The sequence below is a fragment of the Bufo bufo genome, chromosome 3 (genome assembly GCF_905171765.1).
Source record: "Bufo bufo chromosome 3, aBufBuf1.1, whole genome shotgun sequence".
In the NCBI taxonomy this organism is placed as follows: domain Eukaryota; kingdom Metazoa; phylum Chordata; class Amphibia; order Anura; family Bufonidae; genus Bufo; species Bufo bufo.
The window spans coordinates 188252968-188277553 of NC_053391.1; the positions used below are offsets into that span (position 1 = coordinate 188252968).

Sequence of the window (24586 nt, forward strand, 5' to 3'; positions counted from 1 at the left end):
TCCTGAAGGAGGACCTCCTGTTATCCTCTCCTGAGGGAAGAACTCCTTTTACCCACTCCTGAGGGAGGACCTCCTGTTACCCACAACTGAGGCAGGACCTCCTTTTACCCCCTCCTGAGGGAGGACTTCCTTTTACCCACTCCATACTGACTCCTGAGGGAGGACTTCCTTTTACCCACTCCATACTGACTCCTGAGGCGGGACCTCCTTTTACCCTCTCCTGAGGGAGGACCTCCTTTTACCCTCTCCATACTGACTCCTGAGGGAGGACCTCCTTTTACCCTCTCCATACTGACTCCTGAGGCAGGACCTCCTTTTACCCTCTCCATACTGACTCCTGAGGGAGGACCTCCTTTTACCCTCTCCATACTGACTCCTGAGGGAGGACCTCCTTTTACCCACTACATTCTAGCCGGCTTTACATAGGAACAGGCTGACTCCAGAGGGAGGAGCCATTTTACCACTATATTCTCGTCTCACCGCTGCAGGTGCTGACATTATCCCCTACAGGGCAGACCGACCTTCAATTCTCGCGAGAACCCCATGTAACGTCATGGCCTCGGTCTCCATGGGGACGCGACAGCTTTGCTAGGGATGAAATCCCTGTAATCTGCGGCGGCTCCCGGGACACTCATGTGGTGTGGCGGCTGCCGGGACCCTTCCTGCATTACATCGTCACAGACCGTCCGCGGCAGCCAGGCTTCCCAGGTAAGAAGAGAAGCTAGGAGCGGAGAGAGTGGCTGCTTGGGTCGTTGTCATGGCAGCTGTCATTAATGTCCCCAGAGCCCTTATAGCCTAATGGTGAGGGTGTGCGCTTGTGGAAATGACTGTGGGTAAGTAGAACAGCTTACATCTGTATATAGTACGTATATTACATGGCTTACATCTGTATATAGTACGTATATTACATATGTTTTATTTGTATATAGTACAGACATTACATGGCTAAAATTTATATATAGTACAGGTATAATATGGCTTACATTTGTATATAGTACAGGTATTACATGGCTTACATTTGTATATAGTACAGATATTACATGGCTTACATTTATATATAGTACAGGTATTACATGGCTTACATTTGTATATAGTACAGATATTACATGGCTTACATTTGTATATAGTACAGATATTACATGACTTACATTTGTATATAGTACAGGTATAATATGGCTTACATTTATATATAGTACAGGTATAATATGGCTTACATTTATATATAGTACAGGTATAATATGGCTTACATTTGTATATAGTACAGATATTACATGACTTACATTTATATATAGTACAGGTATAATATGGCTTACATTTGTATATAGTAAAGGTATTATATGGCTTACATTTATATATAGTACAGGTATTACATGGCTTACATTTGTATATAGTACAGATATTACATGGCTTACATTTGTATATAGTACAGATATTACATGGCTTACATTTGTATATAGTACAGGTATTACATGGCTTACATTTGTATATAGTACAGGTATTACATGGCTTACATTTGTATATAGTACAGATATTACATGGCTTACATTTGTATATAGTACAGGTATTACATGGCTTACATTTGTATATAGTACAGATATTACATGGCTTACATTTGTATATAGTACAGGTATTACATGGCTTACATTTGTATATAGTACAGATATTACATGGCTTACATTTGTATATAGTACAGGTATTACATGGCTTACATTTGTATATAGTACAGATATTACATGGCTTACATTTGTATATAGTACAGGTATTACATGGCTTACATTTGTATATAGTACAGGTATTACATGGCTTACATTTGTATATAGTACAGATATTACTTGGCTTACATTTATATATAGTACAGATATTACATGGCTTACATTTGTATATAGTACAGGTATTACATGGCTTACATTTGTATATAGTACAGGTATTACATGGCTTACATTTGTATATAGTACAGATATTACATGGCTTACATTTGTATATAGTACAGGTATTACATGGCTTACATTTGTATATAGTACAGATATTACATGGCTTACATTTGTATATAGTACAGGTATTACATAGCTCAGATTTGTATATAATGCATATACCCCTAAGTGAAAATGACCAAATTGTGCCCAATTAGCCATTTTCCCTCCCCGGTACTCGTTAGTGTTACAAAGTCTCAGGTAGGGATGAGCGAATCGACTTCGGATGAAACATCCAAAGTCGATTTGCATAAAACTTTGTTCCAATACTGTACGGAGCAGAAGCTCCGTACAGTATCAGAATGTAATGGCTCCGATGAGCCGAAGGTATTACTTTGCGAAGTCTCTCTAGACTTTGGGTAATAACTTCATAAATTGATTTCTACTGTAAAAAAACATTTCCCGAACTCGGGTTCGGTTCCAAGGTACCACTTGGAACCAAACCCAAGTTCGGGAAATGTTTTTTTACAGTACAAATTAATTTATGAAGTTATTACCTGAAGTCTCGAGAGACTTCGCAAAGTAATACCTTCGGCTCATCGGAGCCAATACATTCTGATACTGTACGGAGCTTCTGCTCCGTACAGTATTGGAACAAAGTATTATGCAAATCGACTTTGGATGTTTTATCCGAAGTCGATTCGCTCATCCCTAGTCTCAGGTGTGTTACATTTGGTGTTATCGCTCTCACACTCTCTGATACTGGTGACTGGTTCAAATTGGTACCTTATGGCAAAGAACTCTCTGAAGATCTGAAAAGAAGAATGGTTGCTCTACATAAAGATGGCCTAGGCTAAAAGAAAATTGCCAACACCCTGAAACTGATCTACAGCACAGTGGCCAAGACCATACAGCGGTTTAACAAGACAGGCTCCACTCAGAACAGGCCTCGCCATGGTCAGCCAAAGAAGTTGAGTGCACGTGCTCAGCGTCATATCCAGAGGTTGCTGCAGAGGTTAAAGGGGTGGGGGGTCAGCCTGTCAGTGCTCAGACCATATGCCGCACACTGCAGCAAATTGGTCTGCATGGCTCTTCTCCCAGAAGGAAGCCTCTTCTAAAGATGATTTACAAGAAAGCCCACAAACTGTTTGCTGGAGACAAGTAGACTAAGGACATGGATTATTGGAACCATGTCCTATGGTTTGATGAGACCAAAAATAAACATATTTGGTTGAGATGGTGTCAAGTGTGTGTGGCGGCAACCAGGTTAGGAGGACAAAGACAAGTGTTTCTTGCCTACAGTCAAGCATGGTGGTGGGAGTGTCATGGTTTGGGGCTGCATGATTGCTGCCGGCTGTGGGAGCTACAGTTCATTGAGGGAATCATGAATGCTGACATGTTCTGTGACATACTGAAGCAGAGCATGATCCCCTCTCTTCGGATACTGGGCTGCAGGGCAGTATTCCAACATAACGACCCCAAACACACCTCCATGACGACCACTGCCTTGCTATAGAAACTGAGGTTAAAGTTGCTGGACTGGCCAAGCATGTCTCCAGACCTAAACCCTATTGAGTATCTGTGGGGCATCCTCAAACGGAAGGTGGAGGAGCGTGAGGTCTCTAACATCCACCTGCTCAGTGAATAGAGCGGTAGCTGCGCTTGCGCGGTGCGCAACCCGTCCGTTTTATTGGGTCTTCTGAAAATAACTGATCTGCTCACCTAGGCACTCCCAAATAAATCAATGGTGGGCAGCTGCGGAGGTACCATGCACCCTCCTTCACTTTGCAGGTTGGGTTCTAGAGATAGTTGTGGATCCCAGAGGTGGCACTCGCACCTATCAGACATTGAGGGTATATCCTAGCAATATTCTATGCCACCAATGAATGAGATGGGCCAACCCCTTTAACTTTAAAGCTTGTCCTTGGAGTGTTGAGTGTAAGACTGTCACGGAACCATGAACCAGACGTACAACAAGAGATAAGTGAAAATAAGAAGGCTTTATTGAAAATAAAGCTGTAAAGCAAAAGTCCAAACGGATGGTGAAACCGAGCAGAGTCTTTGCGAAGCCAGAGGTCAGGAACCAGAAGGGTAGTCAGACGAAGCCAGGATCAGGAACCAGCAGGGTAGTCAGACGAAGCCAGGATCAGGAACCAGCAGGGTAGTCAGACGAAGCCAGGATCAGGAACCAGAAGCAGCAGCAGTCTTAGAAGCATGTGAACACAAGAGGACCAAGCAAGGAACTGAAGCCACAGACCTCCTATATATATGAGCTAGGCATCCAGCTCCTCCCAGTGGGAAGGAGGAGCCGCAGGGTGGAAGGCTACAAGAAACCCAGAAACCAAGATGGCCGCCAGCACATGTCAAACGAAGGAGAACAGCTGGAAGGTAAGACCATGACAGTACCTCCCCCTCAAGGGCCCCTCCTCCGCGGAGCACAAAACGGTTTCTGAGGGAAGCGTGCGTGGAAGGCTCGGAGCAAGGCAGGAGCATGGACATCTGCGGAGGGAACCCAGGAACGCTCCTCTGGACCATAACCACGCCAATGGACCAAAAACTACAACCGACCGCGGACCAGGCGTGAGTCCAGGATATTGCTCACCTCATATTCCTCACGATTGCCCACTTGGACCGGACGAGGCCGAGGAACCGAGGAAGTGAAACGATTACACACCAGTGGCTTCAACAGGGAGACATGAAACACGTTGGAGATCCGCATGCCAGGAGGAAGCGCAAGGGCATAGGCTACCGGGTTTACCCTGCGAAGCACTCGGAAGGGACCAACAAAGCGAGGCGCCAGCTTGGGAGTGGGCACTCGAAGGTTGAGGTTGCGGGTGGACAACCATACACGGTCTCCGACCTGGTAGGAAGGAGCAGGCGCTCGTCTGCGATCAGCCTGGAGTCTCTGGCGCTGCGCAGAGACCTCAAGGGACTTCTGGATCTGTACCCAAGAAGCACGTAGGACGGAAAGGTGATCCTCCACAGCCGGAATATCCTGGGGAGAGAATACCTCCGGTAACACGGCAGGTTGGAACCCATAATTGGCCATGAAGGGAGGCGTCCCAGAGGAAGAGTTCACCGCCGTGTTCCTGGCAAACTCAGCCCAAGGCAGGAGGTCAACCCAATTGTCTTGGTGATCGGAGACATAGCAACGAAGGAATTGCTCCAAGGCCTGATTGGATCGTTCTGCGGCCCCATTGGACTGAGGGTGGTAGGCCGAGGAGAAGGAGAGATGAATCCCCAACTGGGAGCAAAAGGCGCGCCAGAACCTGGACACAAACTGACTCCCCCGATCCGACACAATCTCCTTGGGCAAACCGTGCAACCGGAAGACCTCCCTGGCAAAAATCGTGGCCAACTCTTGTGCAGAGGGTAACTTCTTGAGAGGAACACAGTGGCACATTTTGGAAAACCGATCCACAATCATGAGAATGACCGTATGGCCTCGGGATGCAGGGAGGTCCACAATGAAATCCATCCCCAGGTGTGACCATGGGCGCTCCCCGGTGGCTATGGGTTGCAGAAGGCCCAACGGAAGGTGCCGAGGGGACTTACTCTGGGCACAAACGGAGCATGCCGCTACATATGCGGCGATGTCGGAACGTAGGGAAGGCCACCAGAACAGACGTGAAACAGCCCAGGACAGCTGATTCTTTCCAGGATGCCCCGCGGTCTTGGAGTTATGGTAGGTTCGCAACAACCGAGTGCGCAACTCCTCAGGCACAAATCATCTGCCGTTGGGTCTCCCAGAGGGAGCACCAGATTGAGCCGCCAAAATCTGCTCACCCAGGGGAGAGGTCAGGCTGGTGCGAATGGCGGCCAGGATCTGATTCGGAGGTATGACCGAAGTCGGAATCGACTCCTCCCTGGACAGCTCGGAGTACTGCCGTGATAAGGCATCCGCCCTGATGTTCTTGGAACCGGGTAGGTAGGAGACCACGTAATTAAAACGTGACAAGAACAGAGCCCATCTGGCCTGACGTGGTGTCAATCTCTTGGCCTCAGAAAGGTAGGTCAGATTCTTGTGGTCCGTCAGGATGAGAACCGGAACCACCGAACCCTCGAGCAAGTGCCTCCATTCTTTAAGGGCCTGCACGATGGCCAATAACTCCCTGTCACCAATCTGATAGTTGCACTCCGCGGAAGACAGTTTCCGGGAGTAAAACCCACAGGGAAGCAGAGGACCCTCTGGTGTTCTACGCTGAGACAGAAGGGCGCCTACTCCCGTCTCAGACGCGTCCACCTCGAGGACAAAGGGCAACCCAGGGTTGGGATGCGACAGAATCGGAGCCGACACAAAGGCGGACTTTAGGGCCTCAAAAGCTCGGATGGCCTCGAGCGGCCAGACCTGGGAATTACTGCCCTTCCTGGTCAGATCCGTGAGAGGCTTGGCCAGCATGGAAAAGTCCCTGATGAACTTCCGATAATAATTGGCGAAGCCCAAAAAGCGCTGCAGGGAACGAAGACCACTGGGCTGGGGCCACTGTAAGACAGCCGAAACCTTCTCAGGATCCATGGAGAACCCCTCAGCGGAAATGATGTAACCTAAGAAGGTTACCTGGGATCGGTGAAATTCGCATTTCTCAAGCTTACCGAACAGCTTGTTCTCTCGTAACCGTTGCAACACTCGTCTGACATCCAGAATGTGGGCCTCCATGGATTCAGAATATACCAAGATGTCATCCAAATAGACCACCACACACTGCTGCAACAGGACACGGAAAACATCGTTGATGAATTCCTGAAAGACTGCGGGCGCATTGCACAACCCAAAGGGCATAACCAAGGATTCATAATGACCGGTCCTGGTGTTAAACGCGATCTTCCACTCATCGCCCGCCTTGATCCTTACCAGGTTATATGCCGCCCTCAGGTCGAGTTTGGTAAAGACCGTGGCCCCTTTAAGGCGATCGAACAGCTCGGAAATCAAGGGTATCGGGTAAGCGTTCTTGATCGTGATGCGATTGAGACCCCTGTAATCGATGCAAGGCCTCAACTCACCGCCCTTCTTTTTCACAAAGAAAAATCCAGCCCCTGCCGGGGACGAAGATTTGCGAATGTGTCCGCGTGAAAGCGCCTCCCTCACGTACTCCTCCATGGCCTCATTCTCCGCTACCGACAGTGGATAGACTTTGCCACGAGGAGGAACGGCACCAGATTGTAACTCTATGGCACAATCGTATGGGCAGTGCGGAGGTAGGGCAACCGCGCGCACCTTATCGAATACATCCCGGTACTCCTCGTATTCAGGAGGCAACAGAGAGTCCGAGGAAGTACACAGCAACTTGACAGACCCATGGATGCAACTAGCCCCACACTGCGGTGACCACGAGAGGATCTCGACCGATCTCCAATCGAAAGTCGGATTATGCTTCTGGAGCCAGGGGTACCCCAAGACCACCGAGTAGTGTGGAGACGAAATAACCTGGAGGCAGACCGACTCTCTGTGAACGGCACCAATGGCTATCCCCACTGGAAGGGTCTCATGAGTCACGTGTGGCGGCAGAAGGGGTCTGCCGTCTATCGCCTCAAGAGCCAGTGGGGAACCTCGAGCCTGCAGAGGAATGGAATTGGCGGCAGCGAACACACTATCAATGAACAAACCACCAGCACCAGAGTCCACCAACGCCTGGGTCGTCACCGAGCCCCCGACCCAGGAGAGGACAACAGTGATCAGTGGTTTGTCAACACGGGAAACCGGGGACGAGGAGACTCCACCCAAGATCTGCCCCCGACAGGATCTCAGGTACGAGCGTTTTCCCGGACGGTTCGGACATGCCAACCGAAAATGCCCACCGAGACCACAGTACATGCATCGGCCCTCGCGTCTCCGGAGTGCCCTCTCCCCCTCGGACAGGCGAGCAAACCCCAGCTGCATGGGTTCACCCCCAGACAAGTCATCCCCAGGAGGCGTGGGAGGAGAGGGAGGCACGGGTGGGACAGCAAACGTAGGCACCAATCTGTTAGAAGACCTCCGCAGGTTCTCCTTAAAGGAAGGTCTCTCCCTGAGTCTGGTGTCAATCAAAATCAGGAAAGAAATAAGAGACTCGAGCTCAACTGGTAGGTCCTTAGCTGCAACCTCATCCTTCAAGGCATCCGAGAGACCATGAGAGAAAGCAGCGACCAGAGCCTCATTATTCCAGCCCACCTCTGCTGCCAGGGTACGAAACTCAATGGCGTATTCAGCTACGGATCGTGAACCCTGTCTGATGGACATAAGGAGCTTCGCAGCAGAGGCAGCACGAGCCGGCACATCGAATACCTTCCGAAGAGAAGCAACAAAACCGGAAAACTCGGCAACCACCGGATTGTTGTTCTCCCATAAAGGGCTGGCCCAGGCCAAGGCCTTGTCCGAGAGCAGCGAGATCAAGAAGCCCACCTTTGATCTCTCAGTAGGAAAGGCATGTGGCAGCAACTCGAAATAAATGCCCACCTGGTTAAGGAAACCTCGGCACTGAGTTGGCTCTCCCCCAAAGCGCTGTGGAAGAGGGGCAGAACCGGTCATACCCCGAAACACCGCAGGCGCAACAACAGGTGTCGGGGTAGACTCTGGCGCAACAACCGGAGCGGCAGTAGGAGCGAGCCCAGGAGCGACAACCGACCCATCGGCAACGGGAGCGAAATGAGCCGTGCGTTCAAGCAGGGTTTGCAACGCCACAGCGAACCGACCCAACAGGTGATCCTGCTGATCAAGTCTGGCAACCAGCGTGGGTAGCGAGGATGGCCCTGTACCGTCAGAATTCATGGCTTGGTCCTAATGTCACGGAACCATGAACCAGACGTACAACAAGAGATAAGTGAAAATAAGAAGGTTTTATTGAAAATAAAGCTGTAAAGCAAAAGTCCAAACGGATGGTGAAACCGAGCAGAGTCTTTGCGAAGCCAGAGGTCAGGAACCAGAAGGGTAGTCAGACGAAGCCAGGATCAGGAACCAGCAGGGTAGTCAGACGAAGCCAGGATCAGGAACCAGCAGGGTAGTCAGACGAAGCCAGGATCAGGAACCAGAAGCAGCAGCAGTCTTAGAAGCATGTGAACACAAGAGGACCAAGCAAGGAACTGAAGCCACAGACCTCCTATATATATGAGCTAGGCATCCAGCTCCTCCCAGTGGGAAGGAGGAGCCGCAGGGTGGAAGGCTACAAGAAACCCAGAAACCAAGATGGCCGCCAGCACATGTCAAACGAAGGAGAACAGCAGGAAGGTAAGACCATGACAAAGACGGATAGCACCTGCAGTGAAAACTGACCCAGGAAAGTCAATGGGCAGATTTATCAAAACTGGTGTATAGGAACTCTAGCTTATTGCCCCTAACATCCAATCAGATTCCATCTTTCAGTTTCCTAAGGACCTCTGAAAAATGAAAGGTGGAATCGGTTGCTATGGGCACTAGTTTTGATAAATCTTCCCCAAAGGGTTTATACACATAGGCATTTTTTTTCTCATTCAAGTTCGCTCTGCATTAAAAAAATAAAAATAAAACAGCCTGTTCTTTTCTATAGAATTTTTCAGGCAAGACGGACCCCATGGAAATTAATAGGTCTGTGTGTAAGATGCAAAAAACCCAGCGAATGGTGGTCCTGCTTTTTATTGCACCCAATAGTCTTAATAATTTGGCTATAAATTCCCTAAAGATCCTTGGCGTCTTCGTCCACAAAAGCATTCACACCGTTGAAAATGCACTGCAGCGCCCGTGTGGCCTGCGCTGACGGACTCAAACCCATTCAACTTGAATGGGTCCGCATTCGTGATATGGTGTGCAGGCGGCAGGTTCCTCCTCTATATTGCGGACCCGCTTTTTGCGGGCGGCATTGCGGCCGTCATGAGCCCTTAGATCATGGATCATTGTAGCAAGTGATAAACACAGCTCTGCTGCATTTGTCCTTTATGCTGACTTGTGATCTCTGCTACATCTACACATCCTTGACTGTATTATTTTTTTTTTTACCAAACCATAATGTATCCATAGTGATAAATGCATACAGCCTGTAAACAGTCCTGCTTGTCCTAGCAGCCAATTTGTTTAGACAGATTAGGGAGAGGAAAAGTCATTATTTGATTAAGTGGGTAAGAAATGGAGAGGAAATATTTGAGATAATTTGTGGTTCAGATTACACAGAATAGATCAGGAGGACACAGACTGTGGAAGTAGACTGGGTTGCTTTCCGAGTCCTGAGACCCTCAACATCAAGCATTTCTGGCTCGGGTTCGAGATTAGAAAAGTGCATTCTCTCTTTTTTCCCCCCAGAAACTGCGGCACTGTTGTCCATGGGCTGTGTCTGGTGGTATCTGAGCCTACTTCACTTCATTGAGGTTACAATACCAGGGGAGCAGCTGACAACTCAGGGGGCAGGTGCAAAACTTTGGCGTCCCTGACACCACACTAACTCAAAGTGGATCCAGCTGGACAGCAGCAGGGACTAGCCAGTTCACCGTGTTCGCCCGCAAACACATGCGGGCTGCCATCTTAACCACTTCAGCCCCCCTAGCTTAAACACCCTTAATGACCAGACCACTTTTTACAATTCTGCACTACACTACTTTCACGGTTTATTGCTCGGTCATACAATTTACCACCCAAATGAATTTTACCTCCTTTTCTTCTCACTAATAGAGCTTTCATTTGGTGGTATTTCATTGCTGCTGACATTTTAACTTTTTTTGATATTAATTAAAATTGACCAAAATTTTTGCAAAAAAAATGACATTTTTCACTTTCGGTTGTAAAATTTTTCAAATAAAACGACATTTCTTCATAAAAAAAATTCTAAATTTATTGTTCTACATGTCTTTGATAAAAAAAAAAATGCAATAAGTATATATTTATTGGTTTGGGTAAAAGTTATAGCGTTTACAAACTATGGTACAAAAATGTGAATTTCCGCATTTTGAAGCAGCTCTGACTTTCTGAGCACCTGTTATGTTTCCTGAGGTTCTACAATGGCCAGACAGTAGAAACACCCCACAAATGACCCCATTTCGGAAAGTAGACACCCTAAGGTATTCGCTGATGGGCTCATGGAAGTTTTTATTTTTTGTCACAAGTTAGCGGAAAATGATTTATTTATTGATTTATTTATTTTTTCTTACAAAGTCTCATGTTCCACTAACTTGTGACAAAAAATAAAATTTTACATAAACTCACCATATCCCTCACGGAATACCTTGGGGTGTCTTCTTTCCAAAAAGGGGACACTTGTGGGGTATTTATACTGCCCTGGCATTTTAGGGGCCCTAAAGCGTGAGAAGAAGTCTGGAATCCAAATGCGTAAAAAATGCCCTGTGAAATCGTAAAGATACTCATTGGAATTTGGGCCCCTTTGCGCACCTAGGCTGCAAAAAAGTGTCACATATGTGGTATCGCCGTACTCAGAAGAAGTAGGGCAATGTGTTTTGGGGTGTATTTTTACATATACCTATGCTGGGTGAGAGAAATATCTCTGTAAAAGTCAACTTTTCCCATTTTTTTATACAAAGTTGTCATTTTAGAGAGATATTTCTCTCACCCAGCATGGGTATATGTAAAAAGACACCCCAAACCACATTGCCCAACTTCTCCTGAGTACGGCGATACCACATATGTGACACTTTTTTGCAGCCTAGGTGCACGGGGACTTTGTAAGAAAAAACAAAAAAAAACAATTTCCTAACTTGTTCCAAAAAAAAAAATCTTCTATGAACTCGCCATGCCCCTCAAAAGTGATCTTAATTTTTACGGTGTTTTTGCAGTGATCAGAAAAAAAAAAATTCTGTCACTGCGGTGGAGCGGACTGAACGCAAGTGTGTGCACAAGATCAGGCCTGATCGGGCGAACACTGCTTTTTTTGTTGAGCCTATAGAACATGTCCTATTCTTGTCCGCAATTGCGGACAAGAAAAGGCATTTTCTATATAGTTCTGGCAATGTGTGGATCCGCAAAATGCGGAAAGCACATTGCCGGTGTCCGTGTTTTGCGGATCCGTGGATCCGCAAAACACATACGGACGTCTGAATGGAGCCTTACAGGGGGGTGATCAATGACAGGGGGGTGATCAAGGAGTCTATATGGGGTGATCACCCCCCTGTAAGGCACCATTTAAACGTCCGTATGTGTTTTGCTGATCCGCGGATCCGTAAAACACATACGGACGTCTGAATGGAGCCTTACGGGGGGGTGATCAATGACGGGGGGTGATCAGGGAGTCTATATGGGGTGATCACCCCCCTGTCATTGATCACCCCCCTGTAAGGCTCCATTCAGACGTCCGTATGTGTTTTGCGGATCAATGACAGGGGGGGTGATCAGGGAGTCTATATGGGGTGATCAGGGGTTAATAAGGGGTTAATAAGTGACAGGGGGGGTATAGTGTAGTGGTGTTTGGTGCTACTTTACAGAGCTGCCTGTGTACTCTGGTGGTCGATCCAAGCAAAAGGGACCACCAGAGGACCAGGTAGCAGGTATATTAGACGCTGTTATCAAAACAGCGTCTAATATACCTTTTTGGGGTTAAAAAAATCCCATCTACAGCCTGCCAGCGAATGATCGCCGCTGGCAGGCTGTAGATCCACTCGTTTACCTCCCGTTCCTGTGAACGCGCGCTCCTGTGTGCGCGCGTTCACAGGAAATCTCGCCTCTCGCGAGATGACGCATCGACGCGTCTAGGAGGAATAACACCACTGCCGCCAGGATGCAATCTTGCGTTAGGCGGTCCTGGGGTGGTTAACTCACAAGTCCGGCGATGCACAGGTAAGCCCTTACCTGTGCCTGTGCCGCGAGCCGGTCTGAAACAAATGCGGTCACCGGGAGCAGGCAGTACCGAGAACAGACGCCGGGGGCCTTGATCGGGCTGTTCTCAGAACTGCCTGCTTCCGGTAACCGCATTTGTTTCAGACCGGCTCGCGGCACAGGCATAGGTAAGGGCTTACCTGTGCATCGCCGGACGGGTGAGTCAAGATTGCAGCCCGCATGTGTTCGCGGGCGAACACTGCGAACTGGCCATCACTGCTAATAGCCTTCAACCCCATATCCACGGCACAACTTGTCTTCTGGGTCTGTCCATAACTTCCTGCTGCATCACTGATCCATTGATGCAGAACTGGCAGCCAGGGGCATTACCAAAGCTATAAAAGATCAGGGGCCAAAAAATAATACAGTCACCAAGTAACCATCAGATACCAGCTGTATAAAATGGAAAGTGAATACAGCACAGTGACATTCAGCAATTCACAAGTAACGTCTTCTCCTATTGTAGTCATTCAACTTCCCTTTTCTTCTCTAGCTGGGCCCAGACCACCATGGAGACTTCTTCTGTCTGCTCCTACAACATGGAGACTCACACTAGGATTAACTGTAAGGAATAGTTTGCGTGTATATTATTTATGATTTTACTGCCTGAATAAACGCACATTACGGCCGTAGCACGCGGCCGCTCAAAGCCGCTCTCATATCAAGGTAGCCACTCCCACTGGGCGGAGCTAGTCGGCATGCAGATACGTCACTTGGGGGAGTGGAAAATCAACTTCCTCCGCTCTGCCCATTCTAATTGTGCTGACCACGTGGGACGGGGACGTGGACGTGGGGGTAGTGAGATGGGCAATAGAGGTGGTTTTTTAGGGTCTATGCCAACAACCTCGGAATACCAACTGAGGAACAGGAGGGGCAATTAGAGCCAAAGAGAGAGACCGATAAACTACAAGTGATAAATATCTCTAAACATCCCCTTAGTAGTGTTGAAATGGACGTTTTATGCAAAGGCTTGTCCTTTGTTCCTGATTGCCATTATAACCCATTTAATTGGTTTAAGGATCTCAACTTATTTATAAGGAAGTTAAAATGGCGCAAATCTTTCCTTACGAACGACAAAGAACAATGTCACAAATCAGGCATTGAACCTTAAGAATTACAGGATGTGAGGCTTTTAGCTGGCCTTCTAGATGAAAGTGAGAGAGAAATTGGTCAGGGCCCATTTACAAACCTCCGTCTACCGTCCCGTAGGCCCCCACCAGTTAATGAATATTCTACCTTGGATGCTTTCCTTACTGTGACCACAGAAAAATTGAAGTCACTCCACATGCACAAATCTCATATGTCCAATGTCACAGAAGAGGAAAAAATGGCATTGGATATGTTAAAAAAGGACACCACCATAGTTATCAAACCCTCAGATAAAGGGGGCAATGTGGTTGTCCTGGATGATGATAAATATGTTGAGATGTGCATGCGGATACTGAATGACAGGTCTTGCTATAAGCGATTAGAACACAACCCAATGGAGGTGTTTAAACGTGAACTTAAAGAGGACCTTTCACCGATTCTTACCCTATGAACTAAGTATACAGACATGTGGAGCGGCGCCCGGGGATCTCTCTGCACTTACTATTATCCCCGGGCGCCGCTCCGTTCTCCCGTTATGCCCTCCGGTATCTCCGTTCCCTAAGTTATGGTAGGCGGAGTCTGCCCTAGCGCTGGCCAATCGCATTGCAGAGCTCACAGCCTGGGAGAAAATAACCTCCCAGGCTGTGAGCTCTGCGCTGCGATTGGCCAGCGCTAGGGCAGACTCCGCCTACCATAACTTAGGGACTTGTATGTCCGCCTACTATAACTTAGTGAGCGGAGATACCGGAGGGCATAACGGGAGAACGGAGCGGCGCCCGGGGATAATAGTAAGTGCAGTGAGATCCCCGGGCGCCGCTCCACATGTCTGTATAGTTAGTTCATAGGGTAAGAATCAGTGAAAGGTCCTCTTTAAGGGCATCTTAAGCAAGGCCATGCAGCAGCATCTGATAGACAAGACAGAGTTTGCATTCCTGTTACCTGAATACCCTGTAACAGCAGCATTTTATAGTATACCAAAGATTCACAAGGGGCTGAGCCCTTTAAAGGGTAGACCCATTGTGTCAGGAATCAATGGTTTGACTGAAAAAATCAGTCTTTATGTAGATGAGGTGCTGAGAGCGCTCTTTAGTATAGCCCGATACCCCATGATAGGGGTTGCCAAGCTGTGGGGACATTCCTAGCAGCAAGGGGATCACATCTGGCGAATCATAATGGGTTTGTGATTGAGTTGCTTGAATTTATTCTGAGCCACAATGTGTTCACATTTAGAAACATAGAAACATAGAATGTGTCGGCAGATAAGAACCATTTGGCCCATCTAGTCTGCCCAATATACTGAATACTATGGATAGCCCCCGGCCCTATCTTATATGAAGGATGGCCTTATGCCTATCCCATGCATGCTTAAACCCCTTCACTGTATTTGCAGCTACCACTTCTGCAGGAAGGCTATTCCATGCATCCACTACTCTCTCAGTAAAGTAATACTTCCTTATATTACTTTTAAACCTTTGCCCCTCTAATTTAAAACTGTGTCCTCTTGTGGTAGTTTTTCTTCTTTTAAATATGCTCTCTTCCTTTACCGAGTTGATTCCCTTTATGTATTTAAAAGTCTCTATCATATCCCCTCTGTCTCTTCTTTCTTCCAAGCTATACATATTAAGGTCCTTTAACCTTTCCTGGTAAGTTTTATCCTGCAATCCATGTACTAGTTTAGTAGCTCTTCTCTGAACTCTCTCTAGAGTATCTATATCCTTCTGGAGATATGGCCTCCAGTACTGCGCACAATACTCAAAGTGAGGTCTCACCAGTGTTCTGTACAGCGGCATAAGCACTTCACTCTTTCTACTGCTTATACCTCTCCCTATACATCCAAGCATTCTGCTGGCATTTCGTGCTGCTCTATTACATTGTCTTCCCACCTTTAAATCTTCTGAAATAATTACTCCTAAATCCCTTTCCTCAGATACTGAGGTCAGGACTGTGTCAAATATTCTATATTCTGCCCTTGGGTTTTTACGCCCCAGGTGCATTATCTTGCACTTATCCACATTAAATTTCAGTTTCCAGAGTTCTGACCATTCTTCTAGTTTTCCTAAATCCTTTTCCATTTGGCGTTTCCCTCCAGGAACATCAACCCTGTTACATATCTTTGTGTCATCAGCAAAAAGACAAACCTTACCAGCGAGGCCTTTTGCAATATCACTTATGAAGATATTAAACAAAATCGGTCCCAGTACAGATCCCTGTGGAACCCCACTGGTAACATTACCTTGTTTTGAATGTTCTCCATTGACTACAACCCTCTGTTGTCTGTCACTCAGCCACTGCCTAATCCACTCAACAATATGGGAGTCCATGCTCAATTACTGCAGTTTATTGATAAGTCTTCTATGTGGGACAGTGTCAAAAGCCTTACTAAAATCTAGATATGCGATGTCTACTGCACCTCCACCGTCTATTATTTTATTCACCCAGTCAAAAAAATCTATAAGATTTGTTTGACATGATCTCCCTGAAGTAAACCCATGTTGTTTTTCATCTTGCAATCCATGGGATTTTAGATGTTCCACAATCCTATCCTTTAATAGGGTTTCCATTAATTTGCCTACTATTGATGTCAGACTCACTGGTCTATAGTTGCTCGATTCCTCCCTACTACCTTTCTTGTGAATGGGCACGACATTTGCCAATTTCCAATCTTCCGGGACGACTCCTGTTACTAATGATTGGTTAAATAAATCTGTTAACGGTTTTGCCAGCTCACCACTAAGCTCTTTTAATAATTTTGGGTGTATCTCATCAGGCCCCTGTGACTTATCTGTCTTCACCTTAGACAGCAAACTTAGAACATCTTCCTCTGTAAAGATACATGCATCAAACGATTTAATAGTCATTCTTTCTAGTGGAGGTCCTTCTCCTTTTTCTTTTGTAAAAACTGAACAGAAGTATTCATTAAGGCAGTCGGCTAGCCCTTTATTCTCTTCTACATACCTTCCGTCCTTTGTTTTTAATTTAGTTATTCCTTGTCTTAATTTCCTTTTTTCATTTATATATCTGAAGAATGTCTTATCCCCTTTTTTCATAGACTGAGCTAGTTTTTCTTCTGCCTGCGCTTTAGAAGTTCTTATAACTTGCTTGGCCTCTCTCTGCCTAATCTTGTAGATTTCCTTATCTTCATTGCTCTGGGTTTTTTTATAATTACAAAATGCTAGCTTTTTATTTTAAATGATTTGGGCCACTTCTGCTGAGTACCACATTGGTCTCCTCCTTTTTTTGCTTTTACTGACGAGTCTAATGCAATTTTCTGTTGCCTTCAATAATGCACCTTTTAAGTAGTCCCATTTCTCCTGGACTCCATGTAATCCGTTCCAGTCTGATAAGGACTCATTTATGACTAATTTCATTTTTGAAAAGTCTGTTTTTCTAAAATCTAAAACTTTTGTTTTTGTGTGGTGGGACTCTTTCACAGTTCTTATATTAAACCACACTGACTGGTGATCACTAGATCCCAAGGTTTCGCCTACAATGACATCATATACCGAATCCCCGTTTGTGAATACCAAATCCAAAATGGCCTCCCTCCGGGTTGGCTCCTCAACCACTTGTTGTAGAGATAACCCCAGTAGGGAATTTAGAATATCTGTACTCCTGGTAGAACTTGCTATTTTGGTTTTCCAGTTTATATCTGGAAGATTGAAATCTCCCATAATGATAACTTCTCCTTTCATTGTCATTTTAGCTATTTCTTCAACTAGTAGATCATCTAGTTCTTTAACTTGACCAGGTGGTCTATATATCACACCTACACGAGTTACTGCATGGTTAGCAAACTGCAACGTAACCCAAACTGACTCTATGTTGGCCTCACCAACTTGTATTAGGTTAGATTTAATGCTATCTTTCACATACAGGGCCACTCCTCCTCCTTTCTTGCCTTCTCTGTCTCTTCTGTATAAAGAGTACCCTGGTATGGTTATGTCCCAGTCATTTCTTTCATTAAACCATGTCTCCGTAACAGCCACTAAATCTACATTCTCAGATGCCATTATTGACCCAAGTTCATTGATTTTTTAACCTAAACTGCGAGCATTTGTAGACAGGACTCTGAGCTTATCATTTCTTAACCTCAGTGCTTCTGGCCTGTTCTGGCATTGTTTCGGGGGGCAATTGGACTCTTTTATTTTCACTCTTTTGCCCCCCCTTCCTTCCATTTGATCGAAAGTTCTACCACCAGCTCAGGGGAGTGGCCATGGGAAGTCCATGTGCCCCTACGTTTGCCAACCTCTACCTGGGCTGGTGGGAGAGAGAACATGTATTCAGCGAGACCATGGAACAGTGGACGTCGTCTATTGTCTTATGGCTCAGATTTATAGACGACGTGTTCATCTTGTGGAATGGCACCAGCACGGCTTTTAGTGAGTTTGTAATACAGCTCAATAAAAATGACCTGGGTCTATTCTTCACAAGCGAAATTGATAGAACTCAATTGACTTTCCTGGATCTATCTATATGCATTGATGGGTCCAGAAAAATCACCACTAAGATGTTCCGAAAACCCACTGCTACTAACACATTGCTGAGATGGGAGAGTGCACATCCCACCAAATTTAAGTATGGTATACCAAAAGGGCAATATTTAAGAGCTCGACGCAATTGCTCAGAGTGGGTGGATTTCAAAAAAGCATCCTCTGATTTACAAAAAAGATTTAGTCAGCGAGGGTACCCTGGTCCTTGTCTTGCGGAGGCATATCAGCATGCCTCAGCGAGTAATAGAGATGATCTCCTGGTCCCTAAACAACGGACAACGGATAATAAAATCCGAATCATAGGTACATATGATCAGGCCAATAAGGAGGTCCGGAATATTATCAAGGAGAACTGGGGCATCCTGAAATCAGACCCGGTGATTGGACATCTTGTGGGTGAATCTCCACTCATTACGTATAGAAGAAGGAGTAATTTGAAAGATCAACTGGTGCACAGTCTGTACAGTCCCTCAATACTGTCCACTTGGTTACCCAATAGACCACCCGGTACGTTTAAATGCGGTAAATGTGTTGCATGTAAAGCCATTAAAAAGGGCAATATAGTAAAATGCACCACAACAGGACGGAACTTTGTCATCAGGTCCTCATTAACTGCAAAACGGTAGGGAGGGTCTATGTGGCTACATGTATCTGCCAAAAACAATATGTGGGTAAAACCAAGAGGGAATTTAGGAGACGGATTGGAGAACACTTGCTGAGCATTAGCAATGAGGATGATACTCCAATTGCCCAACATGTTATGGAATGTCACCCGGGAGTTAAACAATGTATTTCCTTTCAGGGTATTGAACATGTTAGAGGCTCTCCGAGAGGTGGGGACATAGACAATCTGCTGCTGCGGAAAGAGGCGCAGTGGACATTTACACTGAGAACTGTAAAACCCTTTGGTCTAAATGACTTTATCTCCTATACATGTTTTATCTAAAAGGAGAATTCCCGTTGATTTATAAAATTGGACATCCCAACGCTTTAGGGATGCATACCACAGTGACCCGCTGTTTGCTAATGGTGATCCCAGACATAAACTGAGGTGAGTACATGATTGAATTTAAAACATCTCATATATATCCCTTTAAAAGACTCTGGTTTATATGTGTCTTATGAGATGTAGACTATTATACCTTCGGGCACATCATATCTCCATTAAATATGTCACCGATTATCTGGGTGACTTTGCTATGTATTGGGGATATGGTTAATAGTCGTAAATGTTAGGTTGTTGTGATTCTTTTCCATTTACCTCCAGGGCGATGCTGCACCTCTCAGTACATCCTCTGATATGGTAGGCAATTTTTCTGCCAAATAAAATAATACCCACTGTAGCGGTCAGCACAATTAGAATGGGCAGAGCGGAGGAAGTTGATTTTCCACTCCCCCAAGTGACGTGTCCGCATGCCGACTAGCTCCGCCCAGTGGGAGTGACTACCTTGATATGAGAGCGGCTTTGAGCGGCCGCGTGCTATGGCCATAATAGAGCCGGAGGCTGTGTATTTGTGTGCTGCACGCGCGCCAACAGGAGCGTGCAGCGTCCATTACCTGCCGGCAGAGTGACAGTATTCGCTGAATAGATGGGGCGAACTGCACTCATGCCAACGTACTACTCTGCTCCTGAGGACATATCACTGTAATCAAAGTGATATAGAAACGCGTCGAGCAGACGCATGAATAGGCAGGGACAGTTCATGTTCATGTAAATAGCAATCGGATCTAACAATAAGTGGGATTGGAAAAGCAGGCTAAAGGGTAGAGCTTTATTAACATCGCTCTCACTGCATTGTTTCCATCCTACTTCGCTATCTACATATGTTGCTGGTGTGATACACTGTTGCAACAAAGTCAGTAGTTGCACTTCAGTGTACAGCTGTTTTTAAAAAGTGTATTCAGCGCACCTTTGAGCAACTATTACAGGGTGTTTGGATATTTGGACAGGGTACTATATAAACCCTGACATATCCAGTTAAACACACTGTTTTATTAAGTGTGGAGGATTAGGCTGTACCCATACAATTGTGGTGTGAGCCACTCCTCCAGACTTAGCCCGATGAGTAATTCATGTGGTGGGTCGCCACTATTTTAAATAAGATATTAATAAAGTTATTTTAAGCGTTTATTAAGGCAGTAAAATCAAATTACAACATGGAGACTCAGAATAAAGTTATTTGTACTTGATACATTCTCATGTAACCATGTCTTTGTGAATTGCACTGCACTCTCTGTACACTTTCTGAGACATGACCAGTCCCTGTAGCTCCTGTCTTTTTGTCTATGGATTGAACATTTCCCATGATGATTGATGGTACAAACGGTTTAGCTTTTTTCCTCTTTAGCTTCATTTTGAACACTGACCTGCATCCTCTGTAAGGTCCATTATCTATCTCCATAGCTACTGGTATCTTATCTCTGGCCAGGGGCAGATTGGCCATAGACCTTACAGGGAAATTGCCCGGTGGGCCGATGCCCAGGGGGCCGCCTGAGCCCTTCTCATGGCTGGCCAGTGGAAGTTTTTGGGGATGTATTTTGTGCTGCTGGCAGTATTTTGTGATGGATTGTAGTATTTGGCTCTATTGGGCTGGTATAATTTGCCACAATATGGTATTGCTGGCCCTGCCTTCCATCAATTCTAGGACTACTTTAAGTTCCCTGTCTCTGGCTATGTGCCTCCCCAGGGATTTTAGTTGGGCCTTAGTATAGGTGATCTTGCCGGTTCGAGGGGGGGGGGGGGGTCCTGTTTGGCTTCTGTCCCGCATTGTCTCTCTTCACCTCCCCAGCCTACCTTGCCGCAGTGTGTCTGTTTGGAAGGCTATGGAATGTGTGGTGAGCATGAATACGTGTGTGTTTGCTGGCCCGTTGGAGTTTGTGGGTAGTTAAGTGTTCGCTGGTCCCCAGCTTGGCATAAGTCATGTTATGTCCCTGGTTTCCCAGATTCAGGTCTGACAGCTGTCCGCCAATTGTGGCCTCTTTGGGCATATCCCACCCAGTAAACATGTCTTCTCAGAGGTGAGGCTTACTGTGACGCCTGAGCGTTCCGTGTGGCGTCCAGACCCAGGATGGTATGCAGTCATCTCACTAGAGGCCTGGCACCCACCATACTGTGTCTGAGCGCCTTAGACTGGATTTCCCTATTGACTTTATCCTATTTGGGGTGTACCTTTCCATGGCATCCTGACCAGTAGCGTCCAGGGACGTCCCATGCTTTGTCCTCTTGTATTCTGTAAGGCTGCTTGTCTGTTTGCTGGTACTAAATTATTGTTTCTGACGGTTGGACCTAATCCATCATGGGAACACTTATTGTTCACACTTTACAATTTTTCTATGTTGTTAGTGGTAAACAGTACAATCATTGCATTGATTTTACTAGTCGGAGAAATATACACGTGGGACAACATACATGGTACCTCTGTTAGGAAATTGATTTGCATTGTGGGAAATTTCACTCCTGTATGTTACTTTCCGAAGTCCTGATTGCAAAAAGAAATAGTAACTTTTACAGTCCAAGAGTATTTGGGTTTCTGTGAATAAATATTAAAGTATACCTAAATGTTCAACTAAAATTTTTGGGAAGTGTTAAAAATACCATAAATTTTTTTTTTCTAATATACTATACTTTACCACCAAAAAAAGGCCCCTGAAGTTCGGGCTTCCTGAAACGCTATCCGTACACCTCAGCCATGTAGGAGGTGTACAGATTCTGATCTGTACAATATGTGCTGTAGTAAGCTCCTCGCTGCATCTGCCTCTACCCTCCACTGAAAGCCCTACCATAGAACATCAATGCAGGATACACTACATCCATGTTCACCACCCAATTAATACCAGACAGAAACAAGTCACAAAAATTGCTGACCCACAAGACGTGGAGCCACTAATACTACCGAAAATTGAACCACAATCTTCACGAGGTGAAAATCGAATAAACTTTATTGACAATGTAAGAAAATTACATACATAATGGTAAAAGGCAGCACAAAAGTGAGATACAAAGATGAGGAACAAGGCCCAAGAGGGGGCCGAGAGGTCAGCACACCAAGAGACCAGGGAAAAGAATGATGCAGGATGAGAAAAATGAAAAGAACCACCAAGACCGCTATAAACAGTAAGCCCCAAGCTATGCATCAGCAAAGGCAAAATATAAGGGCAAAAAGCTTGGTTATTAGAGAAAGATATTCATACCCTGGATGGTGTGTCGATCTCTCAGCCGCCTCCTAACCCAACGCCGTTTCGCCAGTAACCTGGCTTCTTCTGGGGAGTGCCTAATCAATGACCAGACGCAACACCTTGTCATATATTAGGCATACCCTCCAGCAGTCCTTGCGCCTAGACTGAGCTAGTCAGAGCTGCCGTAGATTTCAGTCTTCTTCTACGTAAGAAAACTCACATAAAATAAGATAAACTCATTGGCCACGCCCCCTCTCTGCCCTAACCATGTCCCCTTTCCAGAAAAGTGGCAAGGGTGGTATAGAAATGCCACTTGGCTTAGATTTAGACACAGTGGCATTTAAAAAGTCGCAAACACAAGGTTTGTAACTTTTGTACGCCAGAAAACTGGCATGGGGAAATGATAAATTTCACCCTTGTTGTCTATTTTTTTTAATGGCGATAACTTTTTTTTTAGCTTGTTTTTTTGCAGGGCGACTTGCATTTTTTGTGTCACCATGTTGGAGTACATATAACTTATTGATTAACTTTTTTTAATGTTTTTGAGGTTGTAACGGGAAAATTCCGCCATTGCTTTTTGCCCTTAAAATTCACTGTATTCACGATGCAGCATAACTAACATGTTACTTTTATTTTATGTATCAGTCGAATTACCATGGTACTAAATATGCATAGTTTTATATGTTACTACTTTGGCACAATAATAGCAAGTTTCTTGCAAAAATAATACATTTTTTTTTTTTTTTTTTAATATCACTACATTTCAAGAGCCATAACATTCATTTTTCCACTGATGTAGCTGTATGTGGCTTGTTTTTCACTGGATGAGATGTGGTTTTTAATTATGCCATTTTGATGTAGATGGGACTTTGCATTTTTTTGCTTTTAAATTATGTTATCTTTATTATACAGGTTGCAGCAAACACACTCGTATCATACATGTGTGTGTTTTCTACTACGTTTGCAAAATAAAACTTTATGTAAAAATTATAGTATTTATTTTTAATAAACTTTATTAGGCTAGTTTCACAGTAGCGTCTCAGAACTCCGATAGGCTGTTTTGGCAGTGAACAGCCTGCCAGAACTGTCTGGATCCAGCATTGCGAGACGCTGCCTAATTGCCCGCCAGCCCCATTAACTATAATGGAGACTGGCGGACATCCGGCTACAAACCGGCAAATATGCTGAGAATTGGACGGACTAAAACCACTCTGGAAGGCTGCCAGAACAGCCTGCCGGAGCTCGACAACTCTAGTGTGAACATTGCTTTTATAATGCACTGATATACTCTGTATATCAATGCATTATAGACTATCACTGCAACAGTGACAGGCAATGTATTAGGCTGAGGCTGTGGCACAGTCTAATAGGCATACAGACATGGCAAGCCTTTGGCTGCCATGGAAAATCATCGGGACCCCATGATTGTATTCGCCTGGGCCAATGCTGGTAGAGGGAGCCCCCTGCCTGTGTCTGCCTAGATGCCGCAGCTATTGACAGTGGTATCTAGGAGGATAAGCGGCTGGGATATGAGCTCTTTCCAGTCCCGGTCTTTACAGCAGAAGACTGGCTTCCTTCAGTGCTGGGCTCCCACAGTGATCTGGAGCATTGAATCAACACAGCCTGTGTGGGGTCTGTTCAGTTCCTGCCACCTACGCCTGTATTAATGGTGTGGGTGTCAGGAACTGAACAGACCCCACACAATGAAACACTGTAGAAATATCTTGCAAAGCATGAAATTGCTTATGACTCTGGAGCTTACTGTGCTACGCTCTTTCTATAATTTGTGAAAGAGAGATGGATAGAGAGTGTATAAGTCACGCATAATCTTTTTTTCCAGGATGTCCCTCCATGACAGCACCCACTGGAACTGGAATATGTCCTATTGGTCTCTGTAGGGACAGGAAACGAGAGAGATTAAAAGGCCCCTCCCCACCCCCACTCTCCAGTGTTCTTCCTGTGCCCACGGGGATAGGCGCAGAGAGGAGTCCCTGCTAAGGGATGAAGAAAGAAGATATGTTAGGAAAAGGCTGAGGCTGGGTCGGGGGGTTTATGCCTCTCCTCTCAGCCTCCGGTAGACTAGGCTAGCACCCCTCTGGGAAGGGGTCCCCTAGCTCTTCCCCGATACCTGAGGGTCTGGGGCCATTCCTGGACACCTT

At 45.8% G+C, this 24586-nt stretch overlaps 1 protein-coding gene across 2 annotated transcripts in view; it reads left to right on the forward strand.

Annotated features, from left to right (window-relative positions):
• Positions 1 to 579: 579 nt before the first annotated feature.
• The window catches only part of CCDC181 (coiled-coil domain containing 181), a 53378-nt gene continuing 29371 nt past the window's right edge, over positions 580 to 24586 (forward strand). The window contains exon 1 of one of the 2 annotated variants that reach the window (XM_040423840.1): positions 580 to 833. In XM_040423840.1, the coding sequence (XP_040279774.1) occupies positions 824 to 833 (10 nt within the window). In that variant the 5' untranslated portion in view covers positions 580 to 823. The remainder of the gene's footprint in view (positions 834 to 24586) is intronic. The other variant, XM_040423841.1, reaches the window with a different exon arrangement.